Here is a 26,421-nt window from a genome sequence, read left to right as displayed (position 1 = left end):
CAAAATTCTTGATTATTTTAAAATTTAATTGCCATGGTAGATATGGACCATAAATCCAATACGTATAAGAGATGTTATAACTGGATTTCTCTTTAACAAAATGCATGACACTTTACGGGGAGCGTCCAAGCCCCTCTCTATTTTCCATCTAGCTGTCCCATACCACAAAAACATTGCCAATTGTCCACATTTTAATGTGCCACTTTCTGAGCGCTTATTTATAACCTATCTACACCTTCTTACTTATAAGATCATTGGGCAGAGCAGATTTTTGTGTGTCGCAGTGCACAATCACATTATGGCATCTCCTTTTTGTACTTGCTTCATGATATAAATTGTTTGAGAATCAAATTCACGACCTCAGAGTAACGATGGTCTTTAGTACCACTAAAACTAAGGTATCAAAATCAATGTTTTTCAAATAACCAGTAAGTACGGGTCAAAATCACTTTCCAACCATTTCAGACTCGATTCAAACCTAAATACAACCACAAAATAATCTGTTCTAAATATTCTTCATAGTTATTGCAAGCATTAGAATTCACTTTTATACCTTTTAAATGGTCCAAATGACCACAATTACATCTGAGTGAGCCATTATTGCGAAAACTATTACAAGAACTGTTACGGTTTCATTGAAACCATTAATACTAATATTAAAGAGAATTGCTTCATTCAGAAGTATGGCTCTAATGTCTATATTAAGGCTTTTAATTCGTACATATCGTCACGCCTTTAATCCCCGAAGGTGTCAGCAGAGGTGTACATTATGGTACGTAATGCCACTGTACAATGTACACCCACTTTTTGCCATATACCGGACATATTTCCAGACTCCGTGTTACCACTGATAAATTTTGAAAAAACCGAAAAAAACCCAGTAATACTTCGCTCGACCCGGGGATCGAACTGGGACCCCTTGCCTGGCAGTCGCACTTGCAACCACTCGTATATTAATCAGTAGTTCTATTAAATTTTCTCCAGGAAGTTTAATATTAAAAGCGTCTAATTTTATAGACTGTGATTTCGCTATTGTTCTAGTTTTTTGATGCGGAGATTGGTTTTTTAAGTCGATTAAATTTACAAGGATCTTACTTTTTTTACTAAATCAATATTTAACTAGTTAGGTATTCAATGTAAAGTAATAGGTTTGTCCACTTTTAATTTGATTGGAAAAGTAAGTGTGTTCTTATCATGAAGCAAATACATAGAGGAGATGTCATAACTGAATTTCCCTTTAACATAATGCCTGATACTTTACGGAGAGCGCGGGACGTTACAAACCACGTGCCTCTTTATTTTTCAATATGCAGCCCCTGTTTCATATTACACACACGTTGCCAATTGTCTACATTTTAATGTGCCACTTTTTGAGCGCTTATAACCTATCTACACCTTTTTACTTAGTAGAGCCTATTTGTTTTGTCACAGTGCACACCCATATCATGGCATCTCCTCTTTGTACTTGCTTCATAGTCCTTATCTGCTCGTGGTCCAAAATTATCATTATGTTTGCTAAGAATATTTCAAAACCAAATCCGATTTATTCCATAAGTATAGTTACATATCTTTATACAAAATGTTCATACATCACAATTTAATCTACACTTGGGTGGCATTTTCACCAGCGTTCATCAAAAATTGTTCTTTCACTTCACATGCGTTTTTCTTTCGCGGCTTAGGAGGGGGTTTGGGAGCAGTCCTGGACCTTCCTAAGGTCCCACTAACAACGTTCACTGAATAACCCGATCTAAAATCACGGTTCTTTAATAGGCCCTCGTTTTCTGCCAGGGTCACTTTTAAAGGCCTCTGTTCCGATTTTATAAACTGATTCGCAGACATAGCCTGCAAAGTCAGCAGCTGATTATGAATATTGGGAGAACTCAAGCTGTTTCTCGGTATCGTTGCGTGAGGAGTTCCTGGTGCAGGAGACGGGGCTGGCTCCTCATCGTCAGGGTACGAAGGCATCTTCCCTATGGGACCCAAATCAATCTCGCTTTTGTTCAAACTGTAGTAGTTACCACCGTGGTTGAAGAACCTCATATTAAAAGTGTCATAGTATGGGATAACACCATTCAGGGTAGAGAACACTTGTGGACGAAGACTGCTGTCAGGAACCATTCTAGGTCTCCTTGGTAAGGTGACGTAGCCCTTTGAACTGATGAGAGGAATCGATCCTTGGAAGTTTTGACCTTGAAACCTGCTGTAGAGGGCAGGATTAATGGCAGTCACCCCATACACCGGTGATTTGATTGGACTTTCTGTGTCTTGGGAAGGTCCACCAGCAGGAGAGACTTGGGTCCCTCTGAGAGGGAATGCGAGGAGGTCTGGAGGGTACGCTTGATGCTCTTGAGCTAGGCGGTCCATGAGTAAGGCCTCATGGGATATTTTTGGAAGTTCCACCTCTTGATGCCGGCTGTTGTCCTCAGTAGATGCTGTGGACAAGAGATAAATATTATTATATAATTTTACTAAACTCAACAACTACTTTAAAACTCCTACTTTCACTCTTAGTTATTCAAATACAGTCGTATTTCACCAGCGCGATAAAAATAGCTAGTTCGCCAATAAACTCCGCATTAAGCCCAAACTTTTGACCCTGACAACTGGCTCACAACTGACAATTTATATAACAAACAGGTCCCCAGTGGTTGGGTTCGTCAGAAATCAGAAAGAAAACAACACTGACAATGCTTTAAACAAATATTTTTTGCGGGAACCCACCGTCATTACCATAACAGTATAATCTCAAAAACAAGTCAAAGCTGTTGACATTTGAGGGTACCCGACTTTTGCCGGATAAAAATTCGACGCAATTGTCTCCAACAAATTGGGTAGTCATTAAATTTCATGTCCATTGTTGGTATGTACCAATGAAGATATTTTCGGGAAAGGAATTACTTCCGACTTTGTTTTGGAACAGTTTTAAAACGAAATTTAAGAATCTAGATTAGCTTTTGGGAGTCTGACTACTATTTTTGTATCCAATTTTTAACAATGATAAGAATAAAATTACTGGCTTAAATTATATAGTCAGTGATTTTATTATGATATTTATAATGCAACGTCACGCCTTTTATCTCCGAAGGGGTAGGCAGAGGTGCACATTACGGCACGTAATGCCGCTATACAATGTACACCCACTTTTCACCATTTGTGCTATAAGTCCCATGCAAAAAACTACCAGTCAGATAGCCAGTCCCAACCTTCCTTTCTGAAATTACATGTTTTGGGAATATGGGATGCGTCTCATTATAAAACCATGAATTGATCATCACCAGTACATTAAAAGCGTTTTAAAGAGCTTCTATTTTATCCCAGGGGATATGATGAAGCGGTTTTACCGTTATACACGCTGCACATACCCTTATACTCTTATTAATAAGGTCTAAAATCCATCGCATCAATTTAACAGATTGGTATACATTGATAAGCTGTTGTCCAATAATTTAGATACTCTAGAGATTTACTCTTCAAAGACTGATCAAAATAAACGAAGACATTTTGTATTCTCTCAATATTTATAGTGAACGAAAGGAGAGTAAATAAAATCTACCGTCGGTTGGAAAATTTTCAAATCTGTTTGAGTGTGATTGTAGTGAAATGGGAATTCTGTATGTTTGTATTGAATTTGTTATGATGTCGGTTCTACAAACTGTTTCAGATGGAAGGAATGATGATGAAGGGGTTTTTTCCATTATACACGCAGTACACAACCTTTAAACTTTATCCTCTTATAAATAAGGCTTAAAATCCATCGAATCTATTGGATACATTGGTATACATTGATAAGCTGTTGTCCTATAATAAGGAATGTATGGTACACTTTGAAACGAGCAAATAGCTTTACTATAGGACTGACCAACAGGCAGACATTTTGTTGTCTTTATATTGTTATATTATTATTTGCTTTGACGTTCAAAGTGCCTTCCCGGTCTATCTGAAATTAATAATGTTGACTTTGACTTTGATGGACAGTTCTATGTTGTTATATTGTTATTTACTTTGTAAATGTACATAGCTATGTTATAAATGAGATATTATAATAACGATTCATTAAGGGTTAGAAAAAAACTTGGTATTTCATTAAGCAGTGATTGGTTATAACCTGAATTATTATATCTCTCTTCAAAAAAGTAAACAAAATTAATTACGTTTAATGTAAATATGGTTCTAAATGAGCTAGCTAAAATTGAAAAGATTCTGCAAAATTGACATAATCATCCGCCTGATTATTGATACCTGATTATGTCAACACTGCCTCGTTGGTCGAGTGGTCGCAAGTGCGATTGCCGGACGAGGGGTCTCGGCTTCGATTCCCGGGTCGGGTATTACTGTCACACTGTTATTGTCAAAGTACTACTGGGCTTTTTTCTGATTTATAAAAAAATCTCAATAGTAGCACGGAGTCTGGAATTTTGCTCAATATATGGCAATAGGCTCACCTCCTATTATACGGGACTTATAACACAAATGGTGAAATGCGGGTGTACATTGTATAGCGGCATTACGTGCCGTAATGTGCACCTCTGCCTACTCCTTCGGCGATAAAAGGCGTGACGTTGCACAGACGTCTATTGCATAACTCAAAAATAAATTATTAACACCAAAAACATTTCGATTAAAGAATGAAATATCAACAAAATATTTATTTACAAGAAAAGGCTAATTCTTGTTTTTAAATAAACAAGAAACAGAGCCATTTCGGTTTTAAATAAAATAACTTTGATTAATACAAATGCGAGATCAAAGTGAATTAAAATTCGAGTATTCGTCCGAAATTTCGGCCAAAAGTTTACTTGGTATAATTTTATCAGTTGGTTTAAATTTGTTTACGGAGGAGTCGAGAGAAATTATGGTAATAATAAACAAACGATTTAACCGGCTACACTATGGTGGGTGAATTGTTACACGAATAAGTAATATTGTTATCTTTTTTTTGAGGGGGGAAAATCATCCAATGACTTATCTTGCCTTGGGCGAGGCGAGAGGGAGTGTCAGACTTTTACTGACTAAAAACCACCCCGTTCCTACTCCTGCTTTTCGAACCGGAGCCTCGGTAAACCCGCTAGGTAGTCCGCAGCTCCGGATCAGGCATCAGCCCTACTGGGCCCCATCTGTTGTGGTCTGATAGCTCTTTGAGGCGCGCACGGAACTGTTATCTGGATCGGATCTCAGTCATTCATCAGTTTTTAATTTTATCTCTTACTATCGACCCGCCCCAGCTTCTCATGGGCGCATTGGTGATATATTTATTATGCATCTATTATACATATGAACCTACCTCTTGAAGCAGTCTACCTACAACTTAACCGCATCAAAATCTGTTGCGTAGTTTTAAAGATTCAAGCATACAAAAGGACATAGGGACAGATAAAACGACTGTGTTTTGTACAATGTAGTAAAGATAATTGTTATATTATAATAGTATTGTTGATTGACTGCCTCGTTGGTCCAGTGGTTGCAGGTGCGCAATGTTTTTTCAAATCTATAGAATTACTGTTGAAAATCCTAGGCTTGCGCCTATCGAGCAAGGGGTGATTTACTTGTTGCAAGTAGCAAATTATTATTGGATGTATTTTTAAGTTTTTTGAATTACTATCTAAAAGAACAGAGCTTATATTTTTTCCTTGATGTAGGTATGACAATATTACATAGAAGTCATAAAATCGAAATTCGATGTCACAATTTATATGTGTACTTCTGCCGACCCCTTCAATCATTGAAAGTTCTGACTTAATATTGCGTTATCTCATTGTGATATAACGAGAGAACCACATCTGTCAATTTTCACACACTGACAGGCCATGACGGCAGTTTTAAGCGAAACAGCTGTGTCTCTGCAAAGAGCGGTTTATTTAGACACCGCTTGACCGAATTCGCTTCGGTCAGCTCGCTTGGTTGAGCGAATTAGAGTAGCTGGTTCTTGTTGCATACAATATTAAGTTGTTCGTGGTATACATTAACTAGTGTGTTAAATTAGTCACATAATTTAAATATCACTTACAAGCTCATTAAGTAAGTTTGGGTACGGACATTTATATTTTTTTTTTCGGTTTTTTCTAAAACGGAGTTCGGAGTCTGAAATTTTGCCTAGTAAAATTATGGCAAAGCTCACCTCCTATTACATGGGACTTATAACATAAATGGTGACAAGTGGGTGTTCAATTTAATCTGGGATTTGTGTAATTCAATTTGAGTGTGTACCCAAAGGACATTTTTTAAACAGATCAGCTGATGATAAGCCATCGTCTCCGCCTATGGACAGTATGAACACCCAAAACACCAGAGAAGTTACGGAATTGGGTTGGGGAATCGGGGATGTAGTGATTGAGTCTCCAGTAACCTCACTCACATAACGAAAGCGTTGTTTCACGTCGGTTTTCTGCGAGGCCGTGGTATCACTGCGGTCGAGCCGGCCCATTCGTACCGAAACATGGCTCTCTCACAATTAAAACATAATTTAAAACCCACATAGATCAAAAGATCAACAGATGAACTGACAAAACATAATTTCGGTATTAATTTCCTAACTTTCGACTTTTGTCCAAGGATTCGGATATTACATAATATAATTATAGGAATCACGTTTCTGAGCTTTGCAAATTAACTTTGTTACATTACAAGTTACAAACTCGATGTCCAAAGAACGTTGGCTGAAATTTAATTGAAAACTTTTTAATAGAAACTCAATAATATCGTGAATGGCTGAATTACAGTGAACTATGTAATCGTCACAAAATGGCCGCTACGAAATGCTATTGTAATTAAAATTTGTAATTAAATGACCTCTAATTGTGCTATTACTGGGTTGTAACAATGATTAATGGGTTTAATGGCTGCAAGGTTGGCGTAGCGGGTGGGCAACTGGCTGCTGTACAACGTGGGGAAGGTTCGATTTTTTGTATGATTCACTCTACTTGACTTCAGACTGTATTATTTTATTGTCCTTAAGGTTATTATCTTTTTCGATCTCTTTGACAGAATATTGGTGTTACATTCTCACATAATTGAACCAACGAAACAATGTAACTAAGAATTGTATTGTGAACCTAATTGAAACTGAGTAACCTATGGAGTTTCTTGCTTGTTCTTTTCCATACGAATCTACACTTTGGAACGAGCAAATAGCTTCACTAGAAGACAGATCAATAAAGAGACATTTTCTTTACTTTAAATTGTAATATTTGCTTTAGCGTCCAAAATTGCCATGCTGGTCTATTTATAATAAATAATTTTGACTTTGACTTTACACACGAATAAGAAAAAGACCTTAGTGATGTATATTACATAAAACTGTGTAACAGAAACAAATCCTATTACTAAATCTCGAGCAAAAATTCAGGCTAAGTAGTATTACTGAGAATTTCAAATTTAAGACCTATACAACACTTAGAATTAACCAACATTACTCGACTTACGAGAAACCTAGTATTTAATGGACTAGTTTTTGTGGTAGTAATGGGATCTAATGAATTTTTATCTTGCTCTTCAGATTGAATCTTACTTTGAATAAAATTTTTACTATGCTCGTCTATACCTATTAATATATAAGGCTGAAGAGTTTGTTTGAACGCACTAATCTCCGGAATTACTGGTCCGATTTCAATAATTATTTTTGTGTTGGATAGTCCTTTTATTGAGGAAGGTTGTAGGCTATAAAACATCACGTTACTTCATTCTATTTCATAAATGACGCTTATAATGTCCAGCAGACATTGGTTCTAATTTTTTTATAATATCTAACTATCGTGAGACTTACTAAATTAAAACCATTAAAATGGTTTTGTGGGGCTTAGTATATATATAATAATGTAATCTGTGTGGAAAAGAAATAAATAAATAACTAAAAAGCACGGTTTACTAGTAGACTGGTAGATTTTCTTAGTACATTATTTCCTATCTTTTTTATTTTTGCTTTTATTTTTGCTTTTTTTTTACGTTTTTCCCCCACACTAAGATTTTCTCCTGTATCGTGGGTGCGTTTATAATGACGCCCAGACCCGACACAACAATTTGTGGATCAAACAAAGAGTTACACTGCAACACAGAAAAAGAGGTGATTATTCATTCTACACGAAACTCTGAACTAGTGGTTGAACTATAAGTGACTTTAGCACCTGCCACATATTGGCACATATTACATTCTTCTTAGAAGATCGGCACGACTTCACTTTAGTTCTATTCTACCGCGGTAAGCTACTGACGGGTACCTAAAGGCTAGGACACAAGTAAGGTTCTAGAATAATTTTGTATGTTTTGTTTTTAACTACTATTTTAGCTGAATATATTACAGGGTTTTCGTTAGTTTTAACACGTTAACTGCCACGTAGGTTACCGGTGACCTATGTTAGTGGTGGATTTGCCTTCAACAGTTTTCTGTTGGCAGTTAAAGGCTTAACCAATTTGTTTAATGTGATCTTAAAGTTACTGGGCTTTTTCGGATTTTCGATAATTTCTCGGTAGTAGCACGGAGTTTGGAATTGTGTCCAGTTTATGGCAATAGGCTCACCCCCTATTACATGGGACTTATAACACAAATGGTGAAAAGTGGGTGTACATTGTTTAGCGGCATTACGTGCCGTAGTGTGCACCTCTGTCTACCCCTTCGGGGATAAAAGGCGTGACGTTGTGTTGTTTAATTCACATTACGCACAGAGAGTAACGAACAGAGACGACCTCAAACGATCACTCGTTTGAGGTCGTGTCTGTTCGTTAATGCCGACGACAGCTCATTCCACAATTATTTTGCTGTATGAGGTAGATAAATTCGAGAGAAACAAACAGTTGTGGCCTGCCAACCGTTTATCTGATGAAGATGGAAGTGCTGTCGTGTAAGTTGATGGCGAAAAGACTTGAGATTAGATTTTACTCATTATTTGTTTTGATAACATTAATATGATACTTTTCTAATTATATTTAACTAAACGAGAAATATATACGTATGATATTTGACTCAACTCACGTCACAAGTCGCTATATTCTACAAAATTCTGAGAAAATTGTGGTATATGACATAATTCCGAGAAAACTGTCTAATATGACTACTTATTTGGAAACTACTTAACAATTTCTAAGGAATTACATACCCGTAATGAAATTGTCATTTAAAAAGAATAGACAGGATGACATTGATTGACGTTTATATTCAATTTTAATGTGTTATTCACTTTCGAAAGCGCTTATAAGGCCTATTGAAATAAATGCTTTGATATTAATTTCCATATTTTTTAAAGGGGTAAAATCATCTAATGACTTCTCGCGCCTTAGGCGAGGCGAGAGGGCATGTCAGACTCTTGCTGACTAAAAACCACCCCGTTCCTACTCCTGCTTGTCGAGCCGAAGCCCCGGTAAACCCGCAAGGTAGTCCGCAGTTCCGAGACCGAAATCACTATCTGACTCTAGATGTTTGCCAGGAATATATCAAAACGAATGTGGTTTTAGAAATATGTAGTATAATAATTTAATGTAGTAGTAAAGGTTGCCTTATAGAAATTACTATCAGTGATAAGACTACCTTGTGCTTTTTTATGTTGGATTTTTTCTCTTCTATGTGTATGGATGCGGTACTACGATTTTATTTTATTTTTTTATTTAGAGATGAGTTATTAATGTTAGCCAATAAAAGCCAGTGTTCAGCGAAGTCACCTGCTCTAATCTGTCAATAATTTTCATTGGATTTTCGACTTTAAAAACAAACAGTAACGTTGGAAATCTAAAAGTAAATTGGCTAGGGTATGGCTAGCTCTTTACTTTTCAATGTGGTTAGCGCTCAATACACGGAGGTAAGTAGAAGTGTCGTCGTGGCCACTCTGAAGGACATGTAGCAAATACCTTTTGTTTGTATTGAAAACAATGGACTAACTATTTTACGAAGCGCTGTTCTTGAAAATGGAAATTGATAATGTAGTGAAGCGGTTGTTTTTTTTTAAAGGGCTATTCAGTTTTTTTTTAGTGTTCGTAGTTCGTAGACTGCCTCGTTGGTCGAGTGGCCGCAAGTGCGACTGCCGGGCAAGGTGGCTCGGGTTCGATTCCCGGATCGGGCGAAGTATTACTGGGCTTTTTTCGGTATTCCGAAAATTTCTCAGTGGTAGCACGGTGTCTGGAAATGTGCCCGATTAATGGCAATAGGCTCACCACCCACATGGGACTTACCACATATATTGTGAAAAGTGGGTGTACATTGTACAGTGGCATTACGTGCCATAATGTGCACCTCTGCCTACCCCTTCGGAGATTAAAGGCGTGACGATATTTTAGTGTTCGATAGTTATGTTATTAGTCCAGTTGTGATTGAAGGCAAGATTGTTGTCAAGAACCTCATTTGAGATTTTGAATTCGTAATAGTTATTTCATCTAATCCACTGGCAAAACTCGATATTATAATTATGTCAAAAATAAACGAAGTGTGAAATTTTTACTTTTTTAAAATAATATTACTACGCACAGAACTACATACGCATTTACATATACGTACGATATGTATTTGTGATGTGCAAAACAAACTCGCCATCAATTAACATTATGTCATTCAGGAATCGAACCTGTGATACAAGTTTAAGCATATTCTACTGACATGATTACTTACCTAACACAGATTCGTTGTCTAGTAATGTCCTATTCAGTTCCGACATCTCTGTAGCTTCACTAGTGAAGGACTGCGGCGCCTCATACTTCCGCGGCGGCTTCGACACAGGGTTCACCTCCATCTTCAACGCCTTCTCCGGCTCAGAAGCTTCTGACGCCTCTATTAACACGTCCCCATTAGACGAACGAGTATCGTTCTTAATCAGTCTTTTAATTTCATTGTTTTGGGTAGTAAAGTAACAGACTACTAGGGCAGCTCCAAAAATTATAACTATAGCTGTTAGACAGCCAACTAAAATCGCGAAGGAATCAGTATCCATACCAGCTATGGTACCAACCCCTCCGTATCTTGAAAGCACTAGGGTCAATGTCTTCTCGTCCCGGCCCCCCGGGTTCTCAGCGACACACGTGTAGTTCCCTCTATCACTATACCTCGCATATATTATCGTCAGATTCACCCATCGAATCAAATCCATAGTGTTCTCCGCTACCGTGTACCTTATCTCTCCAAACGCCTTCATCTCAATAGTTTTCCCGTTAAACCGCCAACCGACTTCAGGTGGTGGGTTCCCCACTACTTTGCAAGTCAGAGTCACGTTTTCATCGTAACTTTTCACCGTTGCGTCTGGCACGGGCTCGAGTATTGTCGGCCGGCACGCGAAGTTCGACGAATCTAATTCATTCCAAAGTTTGTCTTGTACGGATGCCGGTTCGGCACACGACGTGGGGGGGGTGTACAGGTTGTGACTGATCACCCAGTCCCGGAACGTCTGAAGATTGCAGTCGCAACGCCATGGATTGTTGTGTAAATCCAACCCGGACAAGTTCCTCAAGCCCATCAAAGTTTCCGGCTTCATATGGTTCAAATTATTCCCATTGAACCGCAATATTTTCAACTGCGGCAAGTTGACGAACGCCTTAGTTCCTATACGGTGTATCCTATTGTTGCTCGCCTCTACTTTCTGAAGAAACTTCAAATTGCGAAATATGCCGTCGTCCAACTTATCGATGAAGTTGTTACTTAAGTTTATTAATCTCAGCTTCTCCGTGCCTTTGAACGTATCGGGGTGCAGTGATCTGATTCTGTTCTTCGATAAATCTAGTTCGATCATGATTGCGAGAGTAACGAACGCAGTTTTATGAACAACTTCGATGTTGCACTCTTTGAGGAATAGTTTTTTAAGGTTGCTTAGGCCAACTTTTTTGAATGCTTCTTGATGTAGTTGTTGTAGATTGTTGTTGGATAGGTCTAGTATTTGTATGTCGTTGCTCAGGTTTGCGGGAATAACTTTCAAACTAGAGTTGGAACAGATTGCGGCTTTGTTCCCGGACTGCCATCTACAGTCGCACGGCCTCTGGCACTCTGTTGTGAAGTCTGCCACCGTGGTGGTGAGCAGCGCGAGTTGTATGCACGCGATTCTCATCCATGTCGTCCAGTACTTATAGTCCATTTTGCTGTGATGTTGGTCATTTCTTCGTGCCGTCGCATACCTGGAGTGTTATCGTCAGCCGACGCATTGGTGTCTGCAACAAACAGAAATTGAATTTTAGTAAAAGCTTTTAATATTTTATTTCGTGAATGTAATATTGTTGAACAATGGCTTTTGAAACTGCAAAGAGAATCAGTAATCGGATAAATTACTTGTGTAAATCTTTTTACTGTTCACAGTACTTTCGCGAGTAATAAAACGAAACGATTTTCATAAAACAATTGTGTAAAAACGAGATGAGTGAATATGAAATGTTTAATCATAATTTTATAGTAGAAATCAACTGATAGGCTTGTTTACGAAAATAGGATCCACAAACAGATACTAAATTTACCTAACCAACCAAAACCAACAACGCTAATATAAAATTTAGATTCAATTTCATCACAAATCTTGTTGTAAGCCCCCACAAAACTGTATAAAACTAAAATATTTTACAAAAATGTTTTCTTAAAACCATTTTCTGGGAAATATTTTGTTGAGAAATTTCTCGTGCACCTTCCACGGAGTAAGGTGGAAGAGTTATGACCTAAATACGTGACGCAGCTCAAATAGCTGATAAAGTATAAATAGCTTCATCCATTCCTTATAATGGGTTAGATATCAAGCTGGAAAGTGAGAATGGATTTGTGGTGGATTTATTAATTTATTGGTAAAGTACAGGTGGTTTGATTTATAGATTTCTAGTAATGGGTAAGTTCAAATGTATTATGTAGGACTTTAGAATTTTTAGAGTTTATTTTTATGGTTTTCGTTTAGATATTTGCGCCGTTTTTTCTTATAAATAACTTTTTTTTTTGAGGGTAAAATACGAAATCATCCAATAACTTCTCCCGCCTTGGGCGAAGCGAAAGGTAGTGTACACTCTTACTGACTAAAAACCACCCCATTCCTGCTTCTGCTCTTCAAACCGAAGCTCCGGTAATAAGCTCAGATAGTAGTACTTAGACTGGTATCATATACATATTATGGAAAGTAGGGCAATTACAAATTTACTAAAAATAAATAGTGAAGTTTTTCAAAGAATGTTGATGAAGCGATATAAGTGTGTAAGAACCGTAGCAATTGGCATTCCATTGTCTCTGCCTACCCCCATGGGAGACAAGCCTGAGGTTATGTTGTATGTACACTAGACTTCACGCCTGACAATTTACTCTCTTGTGACGCATACGTATTTTTATTTAGTTTTCATAATAAACACCTTTTATCTACAACTATATAATACATAACATGTCCACAAAATAAAAATAAAAAAAGCTAATAGTACTAAAATATAAACCTAGAAACGTAGTGGTCCTTTAATAGATTACCACAGTGGGTGTTCGATAGCCGTGATCTTTCAGAGTAAATATACAGGCTCAGTGGGCGTTTGTTACATATTACATTTGAAGTAGTTCGGGTAAAGCCCGGTCTGTATAACTTGGGTATTTCGAAAATAGTGACCGGTATCGAATCTGTTGCTTGTATGACGTCATGCCTGCCTGGTGATGGGAAAATGATATTTCTTACTAATATAATTTTAAAACTGCTTCGTTGGTCGAGTGTTCACAAGTGCCGGACAAGGGATCTCGGGTTCGATGCCCGGGTCGGGCAAAATATTACTGGGCATTTTTCGGATTTTCGAAAAATTTTTCATAAGTAGCAAGGAGTTTGGATATGTGCCCGGTCTATGGTAATAGACTCACGACTTATTACATGGGACTTACAACATGAATTGTGAAAAGTGGGTGTAAATTGTACAGTGGCATTACGTGCCATAATGTGTACCTTTGCCTACCCCTTCGGGGTTTAATGGCGTAACGATATGTATGTATAATTTTAACGCGAAATAATCGCGGATAATACGTCTAACACGTGTTAAAGTGCGAGCTTCTATTTTCTATAAGTTGAGTAATATTTATCTAAAACCTTCCCCTAAGTCTGAAAAATACTGTTTGAAATTAAATAAAATGATGAAATGAAATGATATTTATTTCTGTAAGTAGTTTACAAAATAACACTTTTACACGTCAATATTTCAAATAGCTAGATGAGGCCGGCATTTCCTATCCGACTACTCTGAGAAGAAATGCCAAAACAAACTCAAAGGTCATAGTCTCTTTTTTTGTGAAAATTAGTAAGTTTGTAGGTATGTTTATGTGTTTGTTTGTCAAAACGGCTGAACAAATCGGAATGAAAAGTGCAACATAGGTAAATTAAGGTCTGCAATTAGACAAAGACTTGTAAGACTTTTTTTTGACAAGCCCTACATCGTTACATCCTAATTCCTTTTCGCTGCAAATCCTGTATGCCAGGATCTACAGTAGTTACAACCATGAAAATACCAAAACACTGAAGTTTGGTGCGTTTCAGGGTCTTGGATTTCGCAACAAAATAAATCAAAAATAAATAATGAAAGGAAAATAAATTTAACGCAGGAGACAGAATTACTAAAGCTTAAAGGTATAAAAAGAGATTGGACACCTAGGAGAAGCCCAGTAGTGAAGCACCACTGAAATTTGAATCACTACATAGTATAAAACAAAGTGGCTATTTTCGTCTGTTTGTCTGTATGCTTAAATCTTTAAAATTACACAACGGATTTTGATGCGGTTTTTTGTAATAGATAGAATGATTCAAGAGGAAGGTTTATATGTATAATACAGGCATAATTATATCACCAATGCACCCATGCGAGGCTGGGGCGGGTCGTTAGTTAAATATAAATGGGAGCTGTTAGATTTGTTGTATAATAATAGATTTGACTATTCAAGATTTGTATAAGATGAAATCAGTTTTAACTGTAAGCATCTAACATATGACCAAAATCATAAGAAACCAGGTCACTATTATGACGATATTTATTTTACACTGTTGATTACATAATAAAATTGTTAATATTATAAGCTATTAACACTGAATATTTTAGGTGCGTGTCACGTGATAACGTTCGCACGCCACGATAACATGATGTCGTCAAATTCATGCTCTTATATTATATTAATTGCACACTCAAATTATACCTTATTTACTTACCGTAATATGGAAAGTGTTTAGCGTATTTAAAATGAAAAAACCGAATGAAATTGTATCTTGTAATAACGCTCACAAAGTCAAAGTCAAAGCATTTATTTCAATTAATCCTGAATAAGGCACTTTTGAAATGTCAAACTGAATTGTCCGTCAGTCTGTCTGTCAGTGAAGCTAAGCGAACTTTTTTAAATCCTCTAATAACTCCAAGAACCGTGCAATGCCACCTAGCGGTGAGTAGTCGTATTATTTACGACTTAAAAATACCTAAAAAGGAATAAAAAGTAACTTAAAAAAAAACAATCTCGTTAGGCGTCGAAGTACTCGTCTGAATTGTATTACGATTTTTAATGTAAAATTGCGACAACCCAACATGACACCTCTTACTTTGTAAGGAAATCAAATCATTATTCACTACTGTCCAAATAAATAATAAATAAATAAATAAAATAAAGTAAATAATCGAAAATAAAAGTATACCTAGTTATTTACAAAAATAATATTGTAAGAAAACACAAAATCAAAAGTTATAGAAAATATATAATGTATAATAAATATATAATTACCTACAAACCATATCAGAATCTGGACTCTACAAATACCATCATACTATAATTAAATGTCACATTTTGGAAATTAAATGAAATAAAATGACTTCCTATCAAATTAACATTACAGATTTATAATTATTCAGTTATTCATAGCAAGCTTGTAATTAGTACACAGTACAAATGAATTCAAATTGTAGATAATGGTTGTTATAATTAAATGGCTGAAATTTCGAGTTCAGTGCTATAGTTATCTTTATGATGGTTCAATTAGTTTAAAGTTATAGTTAAGAAAGTTACGAATTTGGTTTTGATTTCGCAATCTTTGCTTAAGCAATCGCCGCCGCCCATGGACACCCGAAACACCAGAGGCATTACAAGAAAGAAAATAAAGTAATGTATGACATCACACCTTTGGATCCCCGAAGTGTTAGGCAGAAGTGAAGTTTAAGCCTACTACCATAAACCAGCTACTATTTTCAATTCCTAGCTATTATAGTTCGTAACATTGAAAGAAACACTCACTGCCACACTCAGGTACATATGTCCTTTGGATGCTTATGAAAATATATATTATATCTTTTAAACTACACAATGGATTTTGATGCAGTTTCTTTTAATATATAGAGTGATTCAAGAGGAAGGTGCACCCAGGCGAAGCTGGGGCAGGTCGCTAGTTATCAATAAAACAGTTGTTATAAAGACAAATATGATTCGACTTCTACTACTAAGGCCAAATCTATCCGTTCCGACACTCAAAGTTAAAGCACTCCACTGGAGCTTAAAATCACAAAATCACAATTTCACATTCAATTTCGTCAAACATGCCGAAGTAAGCGAGTGGAAATCTCTAATATTACGTCGAAGCTTCGTTTATAACTTCCAAAACGATTATTAGGCTGAACTTTAGCGAAAACTTCGCAGGGAGGGTAGGTACGTCTTAAAAAGCGAAGTTTTTTTTTGTACTGAGCAAAATCTCTTGAAAAACACGCAGGCTTTTACGGATTGAAAGGAAGAAGTTGTAATAAGTTTGTATCAACATTGTCGATGTTAGGGACATGTAACATTTTTACGCGTCGTCGGCTCATACCGTTTTGGAGAAGTTCGGAGATTGTTTCCCCCAAGTGTAGCGATTGTGCGAGGGGGGATTATGTCTTGTTGTTTGAACTGGTGTTCGGAAGTAAACGGCTTTTGTTTTCGTGTCACAACTTGTTTCTGTTTTAACGTTTAAGTAATATTATATCTGAATAAACTGTGACTGCCTCATTGGTCAAATGTTGACTGCTACAAGGGGTCTCGGGTTCGATTCCCGGATCGGGCAAAGTATTGCTGGGTTATTTTCGGATTTTCGAAAATTTCTTAGTAGTAACACGGAGTCGGGATTTGTGCCCGGTATATGGCAATAGGCTCACCCCCTATTACATGGGACTTATAACACAAATGGTGAAAAGTGGGTGTTCATTGTACAGTGGTATTACGTGGCGTAATGTGCACCTCTATTTACCCCTTCAGTGATAAAAGGCGTGACGTTGTAACTAATAGGCATGCACTATAATGTAGTTCTATTCTGTGTAATATGTGAAATGTCAATAAAAATATGGTTTTTTTATGTTATGGTCCACATGAGACTCGTTAAACCGTTTGATTCTATTGTAATTGACTATTATTAACCGTGTTAATAAACGGTTTTTATTTATCCTGTATGTATGTAGATAATTATGTTTGTGCGCGATTATCTCGCCGAAAGTTGAACCGATTTTGATGCGGTTTTCAGCTTTTTTTTTTCAAACTTCGGAGACTGTTTTTGGGTCATTATATTACATTATCTGACTTAAAAAATGGAGACGGTAAAGAAATTTGAAGGCGTTTCCCTTTTTTATACAAAGATTTTATCACTGAAATGAAATAAAATTATATTTATTTCTGTAAGTAGGTTATAAAATAACACTTTTACATGTCAATATTTCAAATAGCTAGATGAGGCCGCCATTTCCTATCGGAATACTCTGAGAAGAAATGCCGAAACAAACTCAGAGGTCATAGTCTCTTTTTAAAGTCCAAACAATGAAATAGATGATAATGTAGTAGTCTTTAGAGGAAAGAACCACAGCAGTATGAGCGGACCTGTTCAGATTCACTTCAAGTTAATTACCTACGAGTATATTTATACTTAACTAGCGGACCCGACAGACGTTGTCCTGTCTAAAAATTTGTCAGATCCAATGTAAAACATTCCAAAATCAACAACTACTGATAAATGAAAAACTAATTAAAAAAACATTGTCCAGCGGACTAAATTGTGAATCTAAACCATTCTCAGATCCCCTTGAACACACACAAAAAATTTCATCAAAATTGGTCCAGTCGTTTAAGAGAAGTTCAGTGACATACACACTTACAGAAGAATTATATATATATAAAGATAGCTTATCTGTGTGTAGTTGTAGGTACTGCAACACCCCTCCTCCCAATTATTACCATACTATAAGAGTGACAACCATAAACTTCACCACAACACCAGCCTTTTAAGTACCCCTATTACAAAATTCCCTCATCGACAACACCCACGCTAACGGAATTTAGACCTTATAATAACATCGATAAGTACGAAAAAATCATCACACTTAAAAAAAACGGGAACGCATTACATGTGTCACTTTTGGTGACCATAAAAAGATATATTGCGTATTTTAGGGCCAATATCGTACAAAGCAAAGACATTACCTTCATCTTTACCGTTAGGGGGCGCTGTTCAGATGACACGCACGTTTCTAATGGCCCTGCGGCTATAGTGATGTTCTTTCCACACTTTACGGTTCTTCAAATTGCTTCTTTCGGTTTGCCCCTTGATGGGAATATGATCTTTATGCCTGGTTTTCTCTGGTTTGATTTTGGCGTGGTGTGATGGAGGTTAGATGTTATTGGAAAATAGAATAATGAATATTTTATTGGTTTATCAAATTGTTTTTATTTGGGTTGTCGTTGCAGTTTCAGTGGTATTTCAATGTCCCTTTACGAAGGTTCAGAGGTGGACATGGACATATTTTGTTTAGAACCTTATTCATGACAGACTTAAAAGTACCTTGGCATATGCAGCAATGTGCTTTTCCTCAAAGGATAAACATAACATAACGTCACACTTATCATTTTCTGATAGACGTTTTTATTCACCTAGGTTTTAAACATCGCTTAAATTTCTTACTGCCACACTCAGAGAAATTTAATGATTACTTAAACAATAAAATTCTTAGTAACGATTTTGTATCGAAAACAATTACTAAGGACTGGGTTAAGTAACCGTTAAATGACTATGAGCATGGCGGTTAGCTAACTATTATTTCTCATCTAATCTAACTAATGGTTGTATGTTTGTCTGTTACTCAATCACGTCAAAACGACTGAAGAAGTAAGAATGAAATTTGGAACAGAAGTAGATTATGGTCTGAAATAAGATATAGGACTACTTTTTATCCCACAGGGGCAAGTTTTACACAATTTTAAATAGAACTCTCAGCAAATTATGATCCAACATCCAAATAAGCCAATGATCCCTGAGTCTGCAAAGGTCATTGACCTGTTAAGGGGCTACCCAGGACAGTAACCACTTGACAACTTTTCGAACCCATCCACCATCCATTCAGCTAACAATGGAAGCCCATTCACTGGTACTTAGGTGTAATTTTATGGCTGTTTTTGAATCTGATCGGATTGTAGGAAGGAAGAAAAGATCTGATGACGTCGTTAAGTCATTGGAGGATCATCCTGAGGGTATAAGTGAAGAGGTTAGAGGTAAGAGTGCTTATAGATTGCATTGTTCAATTTGTTACGTAACACGATATTTTTTTTATGGAATAGGAGGCAAACGAGCAAACGAGTCACCTGATGGTAAGCGATCAGCGCCGCCCATGGACACCCGCAACACCAGAGGAGTCACAGGTGCGTTGCCGGTATTATCATGCCTGTTAATTCTGAATTGGGAAGACAGAAGTTACATATTCTATATAGACTATTTTTGGTAATATGATAAGAGGAAACATTCGAAAGACGCCTAGCTTTTTGGGGACGAAGATTAGGGAGTTTGGAGTTTTTACCCCACTAAAACCACCGTGGCCAATAAGCACGAAGAGTTAGTCAAGAAATCTGACTGCACGGCTGACGCGGTGGCTGGGCAAACGACTGCCGTGCAACGGGCATCGGGTTCGATTCCCGCACAGAGTCACACTCTGTATATCCACAAATTATTGTTTCAGGTTTGGGCGTGACGTGTGTGTTTGTAAACGCACCCAGGACACGGGACTAAATCCAAGTGTGGGGCAGAATTTTATAAAAAAATTACTCAACCTACAAAACTGTGTGGGAGAGCCATGCTTCGGCACGAATGGGCCGGCTCGACCGGAGTGATACCACGACCTCACAGAAAACCGACGTGAAACAACGCTTGCGTTGTGTTTCGTTGTGTGAGTTAGGTTACCGGAGGCCCAATTCCCCCCTTCCCAATCTTCCCTTACCCCATTCCCGAACAACAATCCTTAAATTCCTAACCCCCAAAAAGCCTGCAACGCACTTATAACGCCTCTGGTGTTTCAAGTGTCCATGGGCGGCGGCGATTGCTTACCACCAGATAATACGTCTGCTCGATTACCGGCGTGTGTTTCATAAAAAAAAAACGCTATAATATCACGAAATGCAAAAACAAAATAAAAAAACACTTTGACGAAAAGGTTTTAAGAACGTCGAAATGTACCTAATTCTTAGCTTAGTAAGGTCTAAAGTATACTTAGCCCTCAACTAGGGCAATGATTTGTTTACATAAGAAATTAACCTTTTACGTGGATTGCGTCAAAAATAGGCTGAGCGCCCGAAACCCTGAAACTCGTTATGTAAAGAGTAATTTTACTGAAACTTGTTTTTTCAGTGAAAATTGCTAATTCCTGGAGGTAACTAGGTACCTAAGATTGAGAGGAATTTTGTTATTTTTCTCTTATAATTTATTATGTAAGTACCTACGTACGTTTTTTGAATAAATCCGTTTCGAGGGATTCAATATACTTTTACTATTACGAAAACGGATATTTTTAATTCAAAACTTTGTAAAATCCAGTGATTGAAGTGCTTTGAGACAACTTAATTAAATTAGTTATTTTTTCTTGTGGTCTCTTCTCATACGAAGAATGAATAAAATTCTACTAAGGCTAAGTTCAGATCCACTACAAATGGGGCCGAGTAGGGCTGATGGAGTTACGGACAACGTAACAGGTTACCAGGGTTCCAGCTCAAAGCAGGAGAAGGAACAGGTTGGTTTTTTGTCAGTAAGAGTCTGACACTCCCTCTAGCCTTCCCCAAAGCAAGAGTTTGAGCTGGGTGATTGAGAGATTTTTCTATTTAAAAAAAAGGCTAAATTCAGATACTTTCTTTTTATTCAGGCGCTAAACGCACGTTAGCATGTATCGTGCGGCCTAAATGTAATTGTAATGTAAGTGAAATGTAGTTGTAGCCTTAGTCACCACAGCTGCTTAAGACCTATCTATTTTACCATGGAAAATGTCTTGAACCCGGTGTGAGTTCAAATTTGAAAACTTTTTTTTAACGGAGGAAAATTAACTAATGACTTCTCTCGCCAGGGCGAGGCGAGAGAGAGTGCCAGACTCTTTTTTGAGTATGAATACAGAAATTTGAAGTCTGGAGAACCTAAAAACCTGGCTCACCGGACTCCAAAAGTATATCACAATAAAATTAAATACCTAACTACAACTAAAAAAATATTATACATAAACTTTTTCAATATCCGTACAGTATTTTCATCAAAAAATCAACAAAATACTTGGAATCAGCTATTACAGTAATAAAGTATCATAAACGCATGTCAATACTAATATCAGAAAAATACATTATCTACCTAATGTATCGTAAAAAGTATAACAGGAAAATTTCTTCAGGATTAATAACAACATTAAGAGATATGAGCAGATAGCTACCATTATATATGGGCATATTATGAGAGGATTTATCTATTATGTATAAAAATATATGTCATTTTGTCTGTATGTTTAAAAAACTTTGTTTACCTTTGATTTCTTCTATGTTCTAGGGTGAAGAAAGAAGAAATATACATTGTATCGATCAGGGTAGATGACTATTTTTTTATTTTTATATCCGTCTTGTAGATTATTTTAAAATATTAAACACATATTTTTATTTTCTTACGGAACCAAATGCTTTCGAATATACATCGATTTGAAATATCGCGTGCCGTCACTTCTAGGTACTTTTATGACAAAATAGAAAAATAGGTTTCTAATATTTTTTCAATACTTAACTAACAGACTAAATAGATTTTTAATTTTAATATCCCATCATCATCCCTATTACTTTAGTATTTTAATCTGTTTGTATGTCTATTACTCAAAAACGGCTGCATCGTATCAAAAGTTTTCACGAATCTATCGCATTATTGTTGTGTTACATACTTTTTTTTTACTAACAAAGTAAGTGTAGTCTAATGTTAAGTGCCTATAATATATTAAGAAATTCCTTCTTTCCCCTTATGAACGAAGTGGGGACCACAAACTAGTATATTGTGTTAATAGATGGACGCATTTTCTTCTGTATACGGTCGCTGACCCTAGATAAGTGGGCCCATTAATATGGGGATGAGAGTAAATCGCCGCTTTTGTCCAACTCAAGGAAATCAGCGGGCAGGAAATAAAAAAATATAGACACATAATGTTTTTTTCAGAGGCGTAAGTGTTTTTTTTTTATTGGTAATATACTACAGGGTTACATATTAAGTCCACTTAAAATCTTTAAGAGATGCTAGTTTTCATAATTTCTGTACGATTTGACTGGGAACACTCTATATTTCAAACTATATTCCGCGCGGTTTCAATTGGTCATAGCGTGATGTTTTATAGCCTATAGCCTTCCTCAATAAATGCACTATCCAACACAAAAAAGTTATTCAAATCGGACCAGTAGTTCCGGAGATTAGCGCGTTCAAACAAACAAACAAACAAACTCTTCAGCTTTATAATATTAGTATAGATTTAACCGTTTTCAAGTTATCGGCATTTGATTTACTTTTCAAACAATTACGGGTTTTTTTTGTCAATTGCCCCTTTTTTATGTATTGAGTCTGAATTTTTGATTACATTTTTGTTAAAAGAAGGTAATTTTTATAAAAGCAACTTAACGGCCGATAACATGTTTTATTCTACTGACACCACTCTTTATAATTGTTTTAAGCTAGCTGATGCGCGTGGCTTCGCTCGCATGAATTAAAGGCTTTGTGTTGACACAAAGCTTGTAATTGACACAAACCTACGAAAAAAAATAATAATAATAATAAAAGTAGTAATAGACCTGTCATAATCGTTCCAGCCATTTCAAAAAGTAGCCGGAACAAACAAACAGACAGACAAAAATATAATATTGTGGTGTATATTCATGTGCATTTATAGTAAAAAGCGGTTATTAAAATATTACCTACAAACAGACTCTCGAATTTTATGAAAAGGCTAGATAGACTACAATAGATGTCTTTTAAAATTTTAATTAACTTGCCCAATAATACATTTTTACTAGAGTATTATTACAAGAACGAATGAAAACCTTTTACTCTAAATATTTTTTTTTATTTATTTATTATACAGTTTTATTACAGTTTTAAATTGTTACAGTTTAGCTCGCCAAACTTCTCGGTTTGATGGCGAGAATCGCTCGTTTTATTTTCTACACAAACTTAACATACTCATTACAAGAACTTATAATAAAATTAACTTAAATTAAACATATTCATTGGTGGTTAATAGTAATATAATATAGCAAGCTAACCTTTAAAAAACATTTCTTAAAAATACTACCATACCTAATAACATCGGTTCCGACCAAAAAGTTTCGTTGCAAAAATCACTACGCAGTGCGGGCTAATGAGGTCAGATATTGATTAGATCGACCTCTATGGCTAAACGAGGGTTGCCACACGTGAGTTTTATCAATCAACACCTTAGGAAGCAGTTTATTTATATAGTGGTAAGTAGGTCTTTAGATAGTTTCTTTGATAAAGTGACTGCTAGCTTGTTTTTTGAGGGGGAAAAATCATCCAATGACTTTCCTCGCCTTAGGCGAAGTGGAAGGGAGTTTCACACTCTTACTGACTAAGCTCCTCCCGCTTTTCAAGCTGGGGTCCCGGTAAACCCGCTAGGTAGTCCGCAGCTCCGGATCAAAACAGCTAAAAGCTAGCCAAACTTTCAGGCCAGTTCATTGAACAGCTAATTAAACTAGTCGGTTATGTTTCACACATTTTTCTTCAACTGTGAAATAACTAGTTATGGCGTTTCAACGTTACTGATAACGGTTAGGCCGTATTAAAAATAACTTGAACTACTAACTGGTGTTACAAACACGCTAACTTCGATTTCCTTATTAAATTGAATGCTTTGTTGGCCGAGTGGTCACAAGTGCGACTGCCGGGCAATGAGTCCCGTGTTCGATTCCCAGGCCGGGCAAATTAGGACTTGATTTTTTTTCAGTTTTTCGAAAATTTCTCAGTATTAGCTCGGAGTCTGGAAATGTGCCCGGTATATGGCAATAGGCTTACCCGTTATTACATGGGATTTACAATATAAACTGTGAAAAATGGGTGTGCATTGCACAGTGGCATTACGTGTCACACTGCACCTCTGCCTACGATTTAAGAAAAAAAAACAAATATTCCCTTTTACTAGTTCTGTCATTACGTTACAGTAAGGCATAATACAACATTAAAACTTTGAATAATCATTGACTTGAATCCAGAACCTCACCTTCAAAAGTACCACTAGCAACCACTGAACCAGTAAGGCATTATGTTTATATTGTTGTGTTAAAATGTAGGTCGTATGCGGTTTTCAGGTCAACGCGCATAAAAACTTGCGCTGTATGCACGTCGGAGGTAGTTTACGTTCATTACCGACGCAAATAAGGCTTGACACCTTATTTTTCGAAAAAAAATAATACAAGTTTAAATACTATGCTATTACAATCGATATTGGAATAAAAATGTGCCCTATTTAATTCTAAGTCAAAATTAAATTTTAAGTGTTACTAAAATAGCATTATGTTTGTCGGCATTCTTCTCGAAAACCACTAAATTACTCAATTACCCCTCTTCCCACTCCCGAATTCCCCAACAACCCTTAAATTCCTAACCCCCAAAAAACCGGCAGCGCACTTGTGTGTTACAAGTGCGCTGCCGGTTTTTCAAGCTCTGGTGTTTCAAGTGTCCATTGGCGGTGGCAATTGCTTACCTTTAGGTGATTCATCTGCTTGTTTACCGTCTTCATCATCATCATATCAGCTTTAAGACGTCCAATGCTGAACATAGGCCTCCCCCAATGAATGTTTACCAGCTTGACTTATTGACTTAAGGTGCTATGTCCCCTAGATGGGGCAGAGGGCGTCCACAGAGGTCCTCCATTTCGTTTGATTTACCAGCTTATACCATAATTTTGTATACAACGTGTAACAAAAAGGGGGTATACATATCAAGTGCACGGTTTCTAGATAACATAACAAACGATACGGGAAGGGCTTTTTAAACTCATGTTTTCATGGTACCAAGTTATGAATTTTTCCAATCGCGCCGCCGCGCAAATCAAAATTACTAGGTAAAAAATTACAGGTACTAGGCGATCAGATTGACAGAAGAAATGTTTCGTAATATTAGCGAGTAACCCCTGTAGTGTTGTGACACGTTTGTATGATTTGAAACCAAGAACCATGCGATACCAAATATTTGGTACAATTTTTTTTTAAAACGTATTTTAAGCTGAAACTTTGTGTAGAGATTCTATTCAACCTGTATTCATCAGGGCTTCGTGATGTATATGGGTATTTTGTTACACGTTGTATAGTTTCCTTCAATGCATAGAGCGATACTTGAGAAAAGTTAACATTATGAAGATTTGAGTAGTTATGACGGTAAGACCACAGAAAGTCATGAAATATATAATATGTATTACACGGTTCTACAACTAACTTGTACCACAAACTTTCCCGTTTCCAATGAAAATCTAATAGATAACTAATAAAGTTATTGGCATAAGCAATATTGCTTCCTATTATAACGTGAATTAGGTACATAGTCCTATATTTACATTATTCTAATTAAATTATGGTTTGTACAAGTATTAGTGAAAATATTTAGCTTCTCTATTATGTTGAGTTAGGTTACTGAGGTTATTTGAAGAAGATAGATAGATAGATATACATTTTATTGTACACCAAGTAATTTTATAATTTACAAAGGTATGGTATACAATATCGATTTTTTCTGTTATTAGTCAGTAAACGAGCAGACGAATCACCAGATGTTAAGCACTTCTTCTTTTTGGGGATTTTTGTTGGGGAATCGGGAATTCGGAAGATTAGAAAGGAGGGCAATTGGGCCTCCGGTAACCTCACTAACACAATGCAAGCGTTGTTTCACGTCGGTTTTCTGTGAGACCGTGGTATTACTCCAATTGAACCGGCCCATTCGATTCGAAGCATAGCTCTCCCCATATTTTTAATCTATTACTTCTAGTTCGAAATGAATAATTATATTTGTGTTGTTTAGGTTGGTTATCAAAGAGGAAGCCTAAGCTACTAAACGAGTGATAGGATACTTTTAATCCGACACGGGAACACGGGCGAAGCCGCTGGCAGAAACTAGTATTACATAACTGCCAAAAACTCCTACATTTAATATTAATAATATGCACTACTACCGTACCTGTTCGTGTGAAACAAAAACCTAAGTTCAAGGTCAC

General features: G+C 36.6%; 1 protein-coding gene across 4 annotated transcripts in view; it reads right to left on the bottom strand.

Moving 5' to 3' along the window:
• Positions 1-813: 813 nt before the first annotated feature.
• Positions 814-26,421, bottom strand: part of LOC118271123 (immunoglobulin superfamily containing leucine-rich repeat protein) — a 380,874-nt gene continuing 355,266 nt past the window's right edge. For all 4 annotated transcript variants that reach the window (XM_035587058.2, XM_035587059.2, XM_035587060.2 and 1 more), the window contains 2 exons: positions 10,589-12,111; positions 814-2,435 (listed from right to left, as the gene is read on the bottom strand). In XM_035587058.2, the coding sequence (XP_035442951.2) occupies positions 1,603-2,435; positions 10,589-12,038 (2,283 nt within the window). In that variant the 5' untranslated portion in view covers positions 12,039-12,111 and the 3' untranslated portion in view covers positions 814-1,602. The remainder of the gene's footprint in view (positions 2,436-10,588; positions 12,112-26,421) is intronic.

The sequence above is a fragment of the Spodoptera frugiperda genome, chromosome 9, assembly GCF_023101765.2.
Source record: "Spodoptera frugiperda isolate SF20-4 chromosome 9, AGI-APGP_CSIRO_Sfru_2.0, whole genome shotgun sequence".
In the NCBI taxonomy this organism is placed as follows: domain Eukaryota; kingdom Metazoa; phylum Arthropoda; class Insecta; order Lepidoptera; family Noctuidae; genus Spodoptera; species Spodoptera frugiperda.
The sequence above is the reverse complement of the archived record's forward strand: the minus strand, read 5'-3'. Positions and strand labels throughout refer to the sequence as shown.